Raw genomic sequence first — 12,701 nt, 5'->3', positions numbered from 1 at the left:
CTGGAGCTGTTCCTTGGCATGTGGAATGTGAGATTGCATGCGAGTGCAAATGCATTCCTGAGACTACCACTCTTGTAGAGACCTGTGCTGGAACGGAAGTCCTGGGCCAGCTGGGTTCTGCTTCTTTTCAATGAAGTGGGAAATTGCGAACCTTGATTCCTGAGGCACATGAAATCCCTGCACCAGTCAGGGTCACGACTTGTTCTGGTGAAGAGCGAAGCAGTTGAAGGCAAATAATGTCATCAAAGGGCTCTTGCTAGACTCTAGAGATACATGTATCATGTGGATGCAAGCTCAGGAGGGAATATGCAGGATAACAGTGATCTGCTTTGTTTTTGTTTGCCTCCGATATTTGCCAGGCTGCTTCTAGAACACCGCCACTGATGAAGCACTTGGCTATTCACACCGACTCCACTACTTCTTTTTCGATATTCAACTCCTGCATGCATTCAATATTTACAATCCAATCATCATGGCATCAGTGAAAATCTGTGGCAGGCTCTCACTGTCGGATGCTGTATATGCTAAAACTTTCAATTAGGGAATTCACGCCCAGTTTTACCTTGTATATATGTGCCACTACATCCAGCCATCCTCCATCAAGAGTTATCTGTGGGGGATCTGTGTGGAACTAGAAGGGGCCTGGCCAGAGATTTGCACAATCAGGAACGGTTGTTTGTTTCATGTTGCCTTAGTGGTTGTATGAAGCTACACAACACCCTGAGCATTCAGAAAAGGGCTCTAACAGAAGATGCCTCATTTGTTTCTGAGACTGCTTGGCACAACCTGCCTCCTATGACGATACTTTATTCATTGCAATTGTTTTCACCTGCTGGCTTTGCTTAATGAGGCTGGGGGAACACATGGACCCAGACTCCACCGATTTCCACAAGACCATCTGCCATTGCTCAGTGTATTTTAACAGATCACCTTGGCCACACATCTCATTTTATCTTGCCAATGCGCAAAGCAACCATTTTTTTGAAGTGTCTACAATCATTCTAGATGGTGGTGAAAATGGGCTGGACCCACTGTCAGCACTTGCTTGGTACTTAATAACTCGCGACCATAAATTTTCCCATCTACCCAAGCTCTGGCTGGCCAAGAAGGAACTGTGCTGATACACTCATGGTTCTTGAATCAACTGCACACGGTGGTTCCAGATGTTAATGTCAGTGGACACTGTTAGACACTGGTCCGGGGTCGGCACTGAAGGTCGCCATTAGCGGGCCGCTATAGGCTGCAATGGCCGTGATGCCGTGAACAAGGCCCGAGGGTAGGGCATTTGGCCTCAGCAACTCTAAAGGGAGTGCTGTGCCCCTAGCTGTCTCTTGGCCCTCATTTCAGACTCACTGGGGTTGCCTTGTTGGGGTCAGGACTTGAGGGGTCGTGGTCAAATTGATATTAGAGCTAAGGTACAATAAAGTAACATACAGGATATATATAGGGAGAAAGAATGAATGGAAGCGGACCCGGGCCAAAGGCCGAAGGGTCCGGAAGCAAACAAGAATAAGGAGCAGGGTTGGCCGCATAGCGGCTGGCAATGACCGAGGGTCAAAACAAACAATAACAGATAAATAAAGGAAGGAGCGTAGGGCTGCGATAGCGGCGATGGTATCATAGCGGCGCTGGACTCGGAGTTGGGCCAGAGTCGGGTGCAGGAATGGTAGCGGCCCCGTAGGGGCCAAGTGGGGGGGGTAGAGGAGTTGTGCTGGGCATGGTGCTGGAGGCGGACTCAGGGTGGGAAGGTTGGTGTGGCTGTGGGGAGTCGGCCAGGTGCAGGGGAGCCTAGGGGCAAGCGGGGGAGTGAGCAGGGAGTCCTCAGGGAGGATAGGGCTGAGGTTGGGGCTCGCACTCACGCTCGCGTAGCGGGAATGGGCTCGGGCAGCATCAGGATGGGCAGCTAATGGGCCGGAATGCACGGCCATGACAGACACCTCAGGAGGTGCTACTGCACTTGCACTTGCTGGAATGCTGCTGCCTCGCATCCAAGCAATTGGATGCTGGTCTTCTGAAGCTTTTCTAATCTACATTGACCAAAACCCGATTCTTATCCAAGGAACTCTTTTGGGGAGATTAGCATTTGATGCCAGTTCCAATTAATAGTTTTGGTGAGCAGACATGTTTACGTTGATCCCTTTACAACCACCATCCAATCCTCCTGCCACCTGGATAGACCTGATGAGATGCAGGTCATGTCAGGTTTGCTGCACATTGCCAATACATCCTGGGCCACTTTGGCCATCTCCCGCTACAACCCTAGTCACACCTGATTAGTTGTTGTTTAATCATTTCATTTCATGAGACTAATCACAGGGTTACGATTAGACCCAGCCCAGCTGACACAGAGGCTTCTCCTGCTCAACCCTACTCTGCTGCACCTGTCTTAGCACCACACACAGTCTTTGCCACTTGATGGGCCGCTGCATGGAACAGACCACACCAGAGGTGTGTACTGAACCTCCATCACCATGAGAGTGCTCACGACTAGTTCAGGCTATGCATATAAAAGGGTGCTTGCATCAACCGTCTTCCCTGTCAACTGAACTCATGTCTCTCTCAGTGAGTACGTCCTCCTGCCGCTCTTTCCCAAACTTTACTGGTGAACCATCACTGCCACACCTGCCCAGTAATCTCTGCCTTTTTTGCACTTCCCATCTCCTCCCCTCTCCACCTTATCTTTTGTTGTTCTCTGAATGAACCTCTGATTTGTAGTTACTCCATCTGTACTGTTGAATTTCATCTCTTTGTTTACGTTCCTCACTTTGCTTTGTACTTGTACATGTTACTGTTGAATCTCCTTTCTCTGTTCAAGTTCCTCACTTTGTTTTGTATGCATGTCATGTTTTTATTTCCTTTTAGCTCAGTGCACTGGGGGCTGTAACTGTGCATGAGTAACTTATTCATACCAAATTCGGTCCAGTACTTGGGGGCGCCTGGGGGCATAAGAATTTACCAGGAATGAACAGTTCCAGTAACAACACTGGGTGGGGTGGGTGGGGGTGATTTGGTAGGTGTGGGCCATGAATCAATGGCACAGAGGAGAAACAATAACACAGTGCATAATGGGTGACACCATTTTGTAACACTGTGTGTGACACTTGTTTGTGTCACACAATGTGGTACATGAAAGTAACAGAATCGTGACCACAAGCCAAAACAAGTCACCAGGGAGAATCTGCCCTAGCCCTGACCATCCTGTCCATGACCAAAAGGAGGAAAAGGGTGCACTCCCCTGGTAACTCCCCAGGCTCCTCACCAGCAACCCCAAGGGCAGCACATGGGACCCCTCCGACATGAACTGGGATGCAGTAGACACACCCCCAATCAAAAAAACATGGAGTACATCAGCATGTCTGTTATGGAAATGGGAATTTCCCATTTTAGACTCTTATGGGTTCTGTATCACATGATTTGTATAGTATTAAGTTTAACAAATCAATAATCAACCCAAAAACCCGAGAGTAATGTCCTGTGAAAACATCTATAACAACACCTGCCATATCTATTGTAAAATCATATGAGCTCAACTTCTACCTTTTCCACTTTCCTGTGCCAAGAACAGACGAAAATGGGCGCCTCCAGCCCCATTTTTGTAACAATGTCAACCACCTCCTCAAAAACATATCTAGTTACATCACTGACAAGTACAAAATGGAGGGCTTCCCAGAAGCAATTAAGTCCAAACTGGACAACCTCCCCACAGACCTCAACATCAACACATGCACGATGAGCTACTACTGGGAATGCCAGAAGGCCCTAAGCAGATGCAGTCACCATCGCCAAACAACTTGCCGATACAAATGCTTCACTAGTAAAAACAACTGGAAATAGCAAGGATCAACATACCAGTCCCCAATACAACCCACAACCACAACCACAACCACATGGTACACCAATCACCAGACTACCAACAAGGCTTCCCTACAGTTGTAGACTCTTTCCAAGCACCCAAACCTATGTACACATATGCACAGGCAACCCAGACCAATGGTAACAACGTCCCCCCACTAAAAATATACCAGAACACACATCCCACCATCCCATGCCCCCTCACAACCCTCAGACAGAAACCACGCTGCATGGATGCCTAATCATCTCATCCAGAGAGAAACTCCAAATGGAAAACCGAAAATCCGGATCAACAACGAAGCCCTATGGCACATGGGACTAGACTGCAGCCCAAGCATCATGGATATATAGCAATGATGACAACAGATCTCCTAGATACACCTCCAAGATCATGGAGGTCCCAGACCCGAACAATACGGTAGAACACTTCCAGGGACTATGAACTACAAAATGTCAATACAAATGTTATACATTGTTAATAAAGATGTGCACTTTAATTCTACAAGTACATTGATCCCTACTCTGAGCGGTTTCATTGAGTCTTGATGGAGATCGGGAAAAACAAGATTTTGAAAATGTGTCACAAGGGGTGATGCATTGCATTTAATTTTGGTGAATGGCGCTTCTTTGTGTGCTTCCTCAGGGTGTGCTTCCTCAGGGCGCTTTCTACAATCTGTACCTATAACCTGATGCTGGTGTGTAATCCCAAAGCAAAAGTTGCAGTGGGGACAGCTGTATCCTGGTGGTTATGATGGCCAATGGGAGTTGCCGATCACTTTTTCTCCATCACTTTTTCTCCTCACCTGACGACAGTGCTAATGGACTCCAGGGAAACAACCCCATCAGACTTTGACCCTGAAGATCTCTAGACATTGACTTGACAAGCCCATCACCCTCCCCGTTACTGCTACCTGTTCCATGGCCCGTCATGGCCTATGAGTCATTCCTTATCACACTTGTTTTCTTGACAGCCATGCACGGCCATCCTTCTCCCACGCTCTTTGTTTGTTTTCGTTCCTTCTTAAGCCTGCCGCAATCTCCGTGAGATCTGGCAACTTATTTCTATTCATTCCATTACACTTAATACCGGTTGTATACTACCTCGTACTTCAGTTCGAAAATCAACTAGGTTACCCCTGCACTCCTGTCTGACTCAGTCGCACCCTCTGCCCTCTGAAATATCGGGGCCACATCAAGTACAAGGCGCAACGCTCACAAAGGAGTCATTGAAGCTGAAACCTGTTTTGCCGCAATTGTCATCCCCGCCTTAACGGGCTGTTACGCTGGAGTAGCGGACCTTAATGGTCGCGACGGCAAGTCACAGTAACGTTTTCCCACGCCCTGACACATATGTCAGAACGGCTTTCCGACTGGAGAGAAGCAAAACTGCTGGGGTCTTGCATGAAGGATTTGAGCAACTTCTTTTAGAAGGCAAGGATGAAAGGGGCTGTTACTTGAGGCTCAATACTTCGAACATGAGAACCAGACTAGGCACAGATGATGTCTCTCTTCACAGAGACTATGACTCTCTCATTGGATTCTATGCTCGGTTGCCACTGTTTGAAAGTGTGGAATTTGGCCTGGTTCCTCGTCCAATGGATGTCCTGCCAAGTTCAAGCAGCCTCCATGTGAAAATTCCTGAACACCTCTTTTCCATTGTAAGCCTGAGTTTCATATACATGTCTCTTGCGATTGACTGTTATCTAGGATTGTACTGTGGGGCCCCATGCAACAGAGGCAAATAAAATACCAAACTACTGCCTAGGAAGATATTCCAACAATGGCCTTATCAGGATGTTTTTTCCATACCTGACAAACATGGTCAACAACCGGGTGGATGAGGTGCATATTGCCGAGTTTTATGATGAAGTCTTGCGTCCTGCCATCATTCACATAATCCCCCATTCTGCCCCTTCATATCCCCCCTACCGCCTACTAGATGGTATCCTTTCCCGCACTAAGGATGGGAAGGTGGTTGGTGGAAAACGACTCTTTGCCTCATCTCTCCTTCATGACTTGGTCCTCCAGATGAGGCACTGCCTCCAGATAAAGGCAGAAAGGCTTAAATGGGCACGCAGCTTTTTCTTTGGCTTGGAGATCAAGGGCATAAAACTTAGCACCACACATCCAATTCCCTTCGAGGATGCCCATGCCCATTCTCCTGAAGAAGAGACAGCATGGACACAAATCCTTGGGCTCTTCAACCATGAATTATCGGCAGAGGAGCAGAGAAGCACATGGGTGGATGTGGGGCTGGAAATCCACAGGAGGGAATCCGTCCTCCACTGGGATGCATCCAAGCATCACGATGTCCTTCAGGTTCTTGCCCATGGGTATCAGGGAGAGGTTGAAAGGGTTGGACCACACCAGGACGAGAAGGGTACTTTTGTGATGTTCAAGCAGGCATCCTATCTTTGGCTGGTGGCCGTTGTGCATTACCCCATCGTGCACGGTTGCCTGTTTATGCACAGTGGTATGCTTCTGAGAAGGCAGTGGCCAGAAGGGCAGACAAATTCCATCCCATGCTGGAGATTAGCAAGAAAAACGTCCTCCTGGAAAAGAACCAAAAGAAACTCCAGCGAGAATTCGATAACCTGGATCAAGTGTGGAGTTTAGCCAACGAGGAGCGCACAGAGGGAACAGCCAGAATGGAGATTCGTGTGCCACTGGGGAAAGCAAGAAATGCATTGAGGAGGGGCATAACCAGGGAGTTTATCGAGGAATGCACCATCTCTGTACCTGCTCGACGGTGGTGGTAAGTCAACAAAGGTTAAATTATATCTGCACTGTGGTTAACCATTCAACCTAGGTTGTTCAAACTCCTGACTGCCCGTGCATGTCGTCAGCTCATAGAAGCTCAGCGGAATGCCACCCCCAAGTCCAGGGTGAAGCCTTATGCATTGGAGCTCACTGCAGCACTCCTATGGCGCATCAACATGCTCAACAGCAGGCCTGCCACAGGCTCCTCAGAGCATGCACTCATGTGTGCTTCCCTCCCAGTGACCGATAACTTCTTACACCCAGATGTCCTGGATGGACGTGACAGAAACCCTCACAGAGACCAGGCTGAGGGTGAACAATGTCGCCCATTTGCACCTGGAAATGTTCTCTGGTTCAGGGACATCAGTTATGGTGGCCCCTCCAATCGTGGGCGAATCGCCCCTTCATTCAGGGCACATACCACACTTGGACTGGTACGACGGTGGCCACTGGATGAGGACCATTTTAACCACCTCCTGGGCTATTCTGTCGAGGAGATCAAAACACTGCTCTCAGCCACCCTCTACACTGCAGTAAGAGCCCCTTTCCGTCTCCCCAGACCTCACCGTACAGAAGCCCCCCCTGTACTCGAACCAGAACATGAGCTTCCAGCCGATCTTCATGTCAAACTCAAGAAGCACCATATCAAGCACCTGAGGACTGCCTACTCTGTTGAAGACCACCATTCTGTGCCTCAGCTTGTTCAAGGGACCACCTCAATAATTTACACAAAGTCTCTCCACCAGATTATCCAGTATTTCTATTCCAACGTCCTGCAGACCATCCCAGTACCACAGACCCCATCTTCTGATGTGTTCTATCACATCGTCCGTGATCCAGACAACCCTATCGATCATCCTGGTATGGAGTACTTTGTGGAACCAGATCTGCATAAAAGTGGTTTCATTGGAGCTCACCTCCGAAGGCGCAACCCTTCCGAGTTTCATGTTGCATTCCAACTCACTTTCCCACCTCCAGACCTCCAATGGGAACCACCAAGAATGCAGGGCAAATACAATCGGGACAGGAGACAGGGGGGGCGTATTCAGTTCAAAGATGGGGGCAAAGGATGGAAGAGGCATCCATTTCACATCTCTTGGTGGGAATTCATCATAAAGTTTGACCGTACTGGTGGTAATCGTATCAGAGAGAAAATTTGGGAGACAGTATACTCCAAACTCGTTTGGGTACCATATTCAGATCTTTCACGAATGTGGTACACTACAGCCAACCCTCGGAGTTCAGACACTTTCCCTGCTGACAGGGCTGGAACAAGGCTCCCTGTGCTCATTCTCAATCCCTTGGTGGATGACAAGGCTATGTGGGATGGGAATCTGATTAGGAGGGGGGTGTGGAAATCTCCCATCCTACAAGATGAGGGCATGGAAGACTGATTTGGCTTGATACTACATGTAATTAACTATCTTCACATGGATGTCAAGCCCCTGACATGGCAGAATGCAGGCAATACACATTTTGGCAGGCATGAGACACAATCTTTATTGTGGATGCTCTCCCTCATTTCTTGACCAAATCCAACTAAGGTGCATTGGATTTGTGAGATCCTACACTGCAATGCCTCATGTGAGTCCCACCCTGTTTCCCTTACTCCCTTGACCCACAATACAAAATTTGATGGAATCCTGTCAAATCTGGGTTTCTACATGTGGCTGTAATGCCGCAATTATAAGTTGTAACACTGCGATTATAACCCCCAGTCAACTCCGCCGCTCGTTTGACACTACCGCTCTTTGAATGTTTTCTGCTGTGCTTGCGCTGTTCTTTCGCTATCTCCACTGCCCACATGCCTGCTATTTGTACCGATGTTGACATGTGTTTTGTTCAACATCACTGCTTCGCGACAATGAAGGCTGCCATGCCGCCCCACGACACGGACCTCACAGAGTAGTGCACCTGCTGCAGCTGCTTGTGATCCAACCCACCTGTCCACTGCTTGGGCACAACTGCCCTGTCATCCCCCCCTCCTGAATGCCCTGAAAGTGCCTGTTGGCACTTGCCCATCTCCAACCTTCCCGACGCGCATTCTATGCCAATGAGTAGGAATCACGATTTGGCGAAATAAGAGAAGTTGCAGAGGTTTTTTGTAGGATTCGAACAACCTCTTGAACGTCAGGATTGATGAAAGACTGAAGGAGATCGACGCAAAAGGACGCATTTTGAAAGATTCAACTAAAAACTCGATGCCAGCGCCACCTACGAATCACTTGATCTTGGGCTCTTTCGATAAAGGAGAATCGGGCTTATCTGCATGACGAGTTTGGAGGAGAGTGATGCATTATTGCAGGAGTTATTAACGAAGTAAACAATGACTCTGGGTGCCTATCTCATCGCCCCCCATGTTCACCCCCTTTGCCACCATCTGACACACCGTTACTGTTGCTGCACTTGATGCCCCCCAACTGCTTATACCGTCATTGCCATTGCCATCCCCCTCGCCCTGCTGCTGCCGAGCACGTTATGTCTGGGCGCTTTGAGCAAGGGAGGCAGATTGTGAGCTGATCAAGTGCTCAAAGTGCAGCTGTTCCTGGTGTTGCCATTGACCTCCATGTCCACTGAGTGCAGCCGTTGCTGTTATGTGCCGACTGACCCCACTCCGACATCGCCATCTCCTGCTTGTTTGCCACCGCCACTCTTTGGCCATCCTGCTGCTGGAACTGCCCTGCCATTGGAACCGCCCTGTCATTGGACCCTTCCACTCCATCCTACATGATCCCTGAATTGTCCTCATGATGCACCGCACCCACCTGTGCAGGGGTGGCTGCTTGCGATCCAATGTACCCAGCACTTGGGCTGCCTTGCCATGCTGAGATGAACCCCCCCTTGCCCTACTGCTCACCTGACCATCATTGTCGCCACATCCATGACTGGTGGCTGCCACACATGCTCTGCCATCAATACATCCTAGCTGACTTCGCTGACCAATGCGATGTGTCTGGTGCCCGATCATCCATGCAATGATGTGTTGCTGATGTGGATTAGCCATCGATGTTGTTGTTGGGATGCTTGAACTATTTCCATTGACATTCGACCTAGTACTGCATGTGTACTACCCTCTCTGCTCCTTGCCAACCATGTCCCATCCCTGTTGCCGCAACTGCCTGTGCGCTGTCGCTTGCGCTACTGAAGTTGTCCTGCTCCTGCACACCCTGCCACGCACCACTACCAAATGGCGTTTTTCCCTAATAAGAGAACGGGTTGATCACAGGATTGTAACGAGCCCTATAATGCTGGGATTGGTGAAGAAGTCGGGGAGATTGTCATCGAGAACATGTATTTTTAATGATCAGAAGTAAACCTCGACGTGAGCGCCATCTAGGAATCGCTCAGACACGATTTTGCGCTTGTCCGATAGAGGAAGATTAGGGCTATCTACGTACTGAGTGTAGAGGTGAACGGCTCACTACTTCAGGAGTTATGAGCGAAGCAAACGAAGGACTTCCCGTTGTGACATTCAGAACCGAACCACCCCCCTAGATCGCATCCGAAGTGCCTCCTGATGCGAACATTCTCACCCACAATACCTTCTGGACCACATCTGATAATGCAACCGCTGCCTACCCCATCTGCACACTGTTGTTAAGCACTGCCCATGATGCCTGCGGATGAGACATTCCCGTGCTGTTTGAGGGTTCAGTAAAAACCCACAGATGAGACATTTCCGTGTTCTGTTTCTTACGCTTAGTCACACTTGCTGTTTGTTTAGCAGTTGGGGTGCTTGAGGTTAGTGAAACTTCAGCATGCTGACCGCGCGCTACTGCCACTGCCTGTATGGGGTTGACTGTGCCACCGATCCCCATGTTCTCTGTGTGCTATTGACAAGCGCTGCCATTGCTGACATACAGGCGCTCCATATGCTCCATCACTGCGAAAGCTGAGCACTTGGGACCAACAGGCACTTTGAGCAAGGGAGGGAGATTATGAGCTGATCGAGTGCTCAAAGCGCAGCCATTGTTGCTGCCACCACTGTTCCCTGCTCCCCATTCCCCACATTACCACTGCCATTTCCAGTGTTGCTGCCCACCCCCCTCAATGCGCTGTGCATCCATGCTGAGGCTGCCTGCGACCATTTGACACATGCTGCTTTCACTGCTATGCCCCATGTCTGTGAATTGTGCGCAATCAACGTGTCATGCCTACATTGCTGTGAGTGCGTACAGTGGCTGTTGAAGCTTTGAAAAACCCTGCACATCCCCATGGTCACGCACACTGCGCCAGTGCTGTCGGCCATCACCCTGCTAGTATCTGTGTCATACTTGCTGTATGATTGCCCTGTGTTTGAGGAGGCCCATTGACGATAAGCACCGCTGTGCTGTTGTCATCTAGTCATCTAGACCTGTTTATGCGCTGTAATAGCGCTGTCACTGTGGGCTGTACTCGCTGTACGCTATAGGCACTTTGAGCAAGGGGAAGTATTGCTGTGTTGCTCAAGCGCTGTCTGTGCCATTCTCTGCACTGTCCCCCCTGCCGTTTCCACTGTCCACTGTCTGTGTGTCAGCACTGTCACTGCCCGTTGTTCCACCGTCCCTCTTGCCATTCCCCCCTCGTTGTCGAGTCGCTGTACCCGTGTCACCTGTGCCTGTTGACACCACAGTGGAGAAAGTGAGATGTATGGATGTCGGGTTGAGGGGAAGGGTTGATGTAGCAACCCGATGTTGCTGAAGGGAAAATCGAAATGCACTGCAGATGATGCGCTGATGTATTATGCCACCCTGCTTACTGTGATCGGAGTGTCCTGTAACCTCACCGATGATTGGACTGTTCTGTGTGGGCTTGTGATCAAATGTTGGGCACTTGAGGATAAAGCTCTGTAACTGCCCTGTGCCCTGCCATTGGGCTTGCAATTTTCACTGCCAATGTCAACACCACCTTGCTAGTTGTGTTTGCTAGCTGCTTGCTCACGCACTGTCTGTGTTGACATCACCCTGCCTTGCCAGTTGGGTGACTTGAGTGTAATCTCTGAAAATTACCCTGTAGGCTGCCGATGCTAGCTGCATTTTGCTGGCTGTCTGTCTGTGTTTTGACACCGCTTGTTCTTCCAATCGAAACATGATGTCTTGTCTGCCGCTACCCATTTTCCTACCCATTCCTGCTCATCACTGTACATGCCGATGTCACCATTCCCCCACTGAACATGCCTGCTACACTTCCTGATCTATGCACTCATGGCCACCACTGCTGCATGCAACTTTGATATGTCCTGCCAACAGAACTGGAGGAATGTATGGTCATCGGAATGAGGGGAAGTGTTGAAGTGGCATTTGGATGCCCTTGTTGTTATGATTTTTATGGGAAGTTTCGTTGTCCTAATGCTTTAGCCTTTGTTCATTTGTGCCACACAGAGATGTATATAAGTATGATGTGTAGAGCTGAGTGCGATATCTATTGACATTGTGATATCGCACTCAGAGAGAGGTCAGGCTGCAATGCAGCAATTATAAGTTATAACACCGCGATTATAACACTATGACCCAATGGCACTTGTTCAAGAGGACCTCCATAGTGGGAATGGAGGCTCATCAGCCCATCCTCACACACACAGGCAACAAAGGGGGAGTGAAACTGCAGTGTTGACTCACTGTATAGATACATATAACCAAAGCTGATCCAAGCTAATGTCCAAGGGATCTGATGGTGTTGGGGACAGACAGAAATGGACAGAACTGTTGGAAACTGCAGCCCAACGCCACTTGCGGTCAGGGCCGAAGGTTGCCTGGCACAAAGGTTGCCAAGGCAAGGTACCCAGGCTGCACACACTTGCTTTGGGAGGCAGGAGCACTTTGAGGCGTGATCGCCACCCAACCTTTCTCTTTCCCTTTGTGTTGTTACTCACCATTGTTTTCGCACTTTGATACTCTCGGTTTCACCTCAGTGGCGTAGAGCCCACATTTATGTATATAAGGATGGGACTTGCTCTGGCAGCCGATACTTTACCAATACAAGTATCGCGTTGCACAGTTATTACAAGAACAACATAAGAACAAAGTAAATAGATATATGGGAGTAGCAACACAATGGATAGAATATGACCATCTCCACAAGGGCTGTACTAAATCTCCCAAGCTTGGACT

General features: G+C 49.1%; 2 protein-coding genes across 2 annotated transcripts; one reads left to right on the top strand and one right to left on the bottom strand.

The window, feature by feature from the left end:
• Positions 1 to 5,327: 5,327 nt before the first annotated feature.
• EI90DRAFT_3184304 (uncharacterized protein) lies at positions 5,328 to 8,006 on the top strand (the record flags this gene model as incomplete). The annotated part of the gene is made up of 4 exons (XM_039066374.1): positions 5,328 to 5,510; positions 5,560 to 6,297; positions 6,324 to 6,607; positions 6,662 to 8,006. 4 exons carry the CDS (start codon positions 5,328 to 5,330, stop codon positions 8,004 to 8,006), a joined length of 2,550 nt encoding a protein of 849 aa, XP_038908256.1.
• Positions 8,007 to 8,353: 347 nt separating this feature from the next.
• Positions 8,354 to 11,717, bottom strand: EI90DRAFT_3022728 (uncharacterized protein; the record flags this gene model as incomplete). The annotated part of the gene is made up of 13 exons (XM_039057806.1): positions 8,354 to 8,483; positions 8,510 to 8,657; positions 9,221 to 9,335; positions 9,470 to 9,565; positions 9,684 to 9,812; positions 9,929 to 10,002; positions 10,205 to 10,251; positions 10,279 to 10,442; positions 10,595 to 10,766; positions 10,839 to 10,902; positions 11,087 to 11,209; positions 11,351 to 11,467; positions 11,537 to 11,717. The coding sequence occupies 13 exons, from the start codon at positions 11,715 to 11,717 to the stop codon at positions 8,354 to 8,356; spliced, it is 1,560 nt and encodes a 519-aa protein (XP_038908255.1).
• Between the last annotated feature and the right edge of the window lie 984 nt (positions 11,718 to 12,701).

This window comes from Cantharellus anzutake (genome assembly GCF_015039405.1).
Source record: "Cantharellus anzutake strain C23 chromosome Unknown EI90scaffold_171, whole genome shotgun sequence".
Classification (NCBI taxonomy): Eukaryota; Fungi; Basidiomycota; class Agaricomycetes; order Cantharellales; family Hydnaceae; genus Cantharellus; species Cantharellus anzutake.
This window is presented reverse-complemented; position numbering and strand designations above follow the sequence as displayed.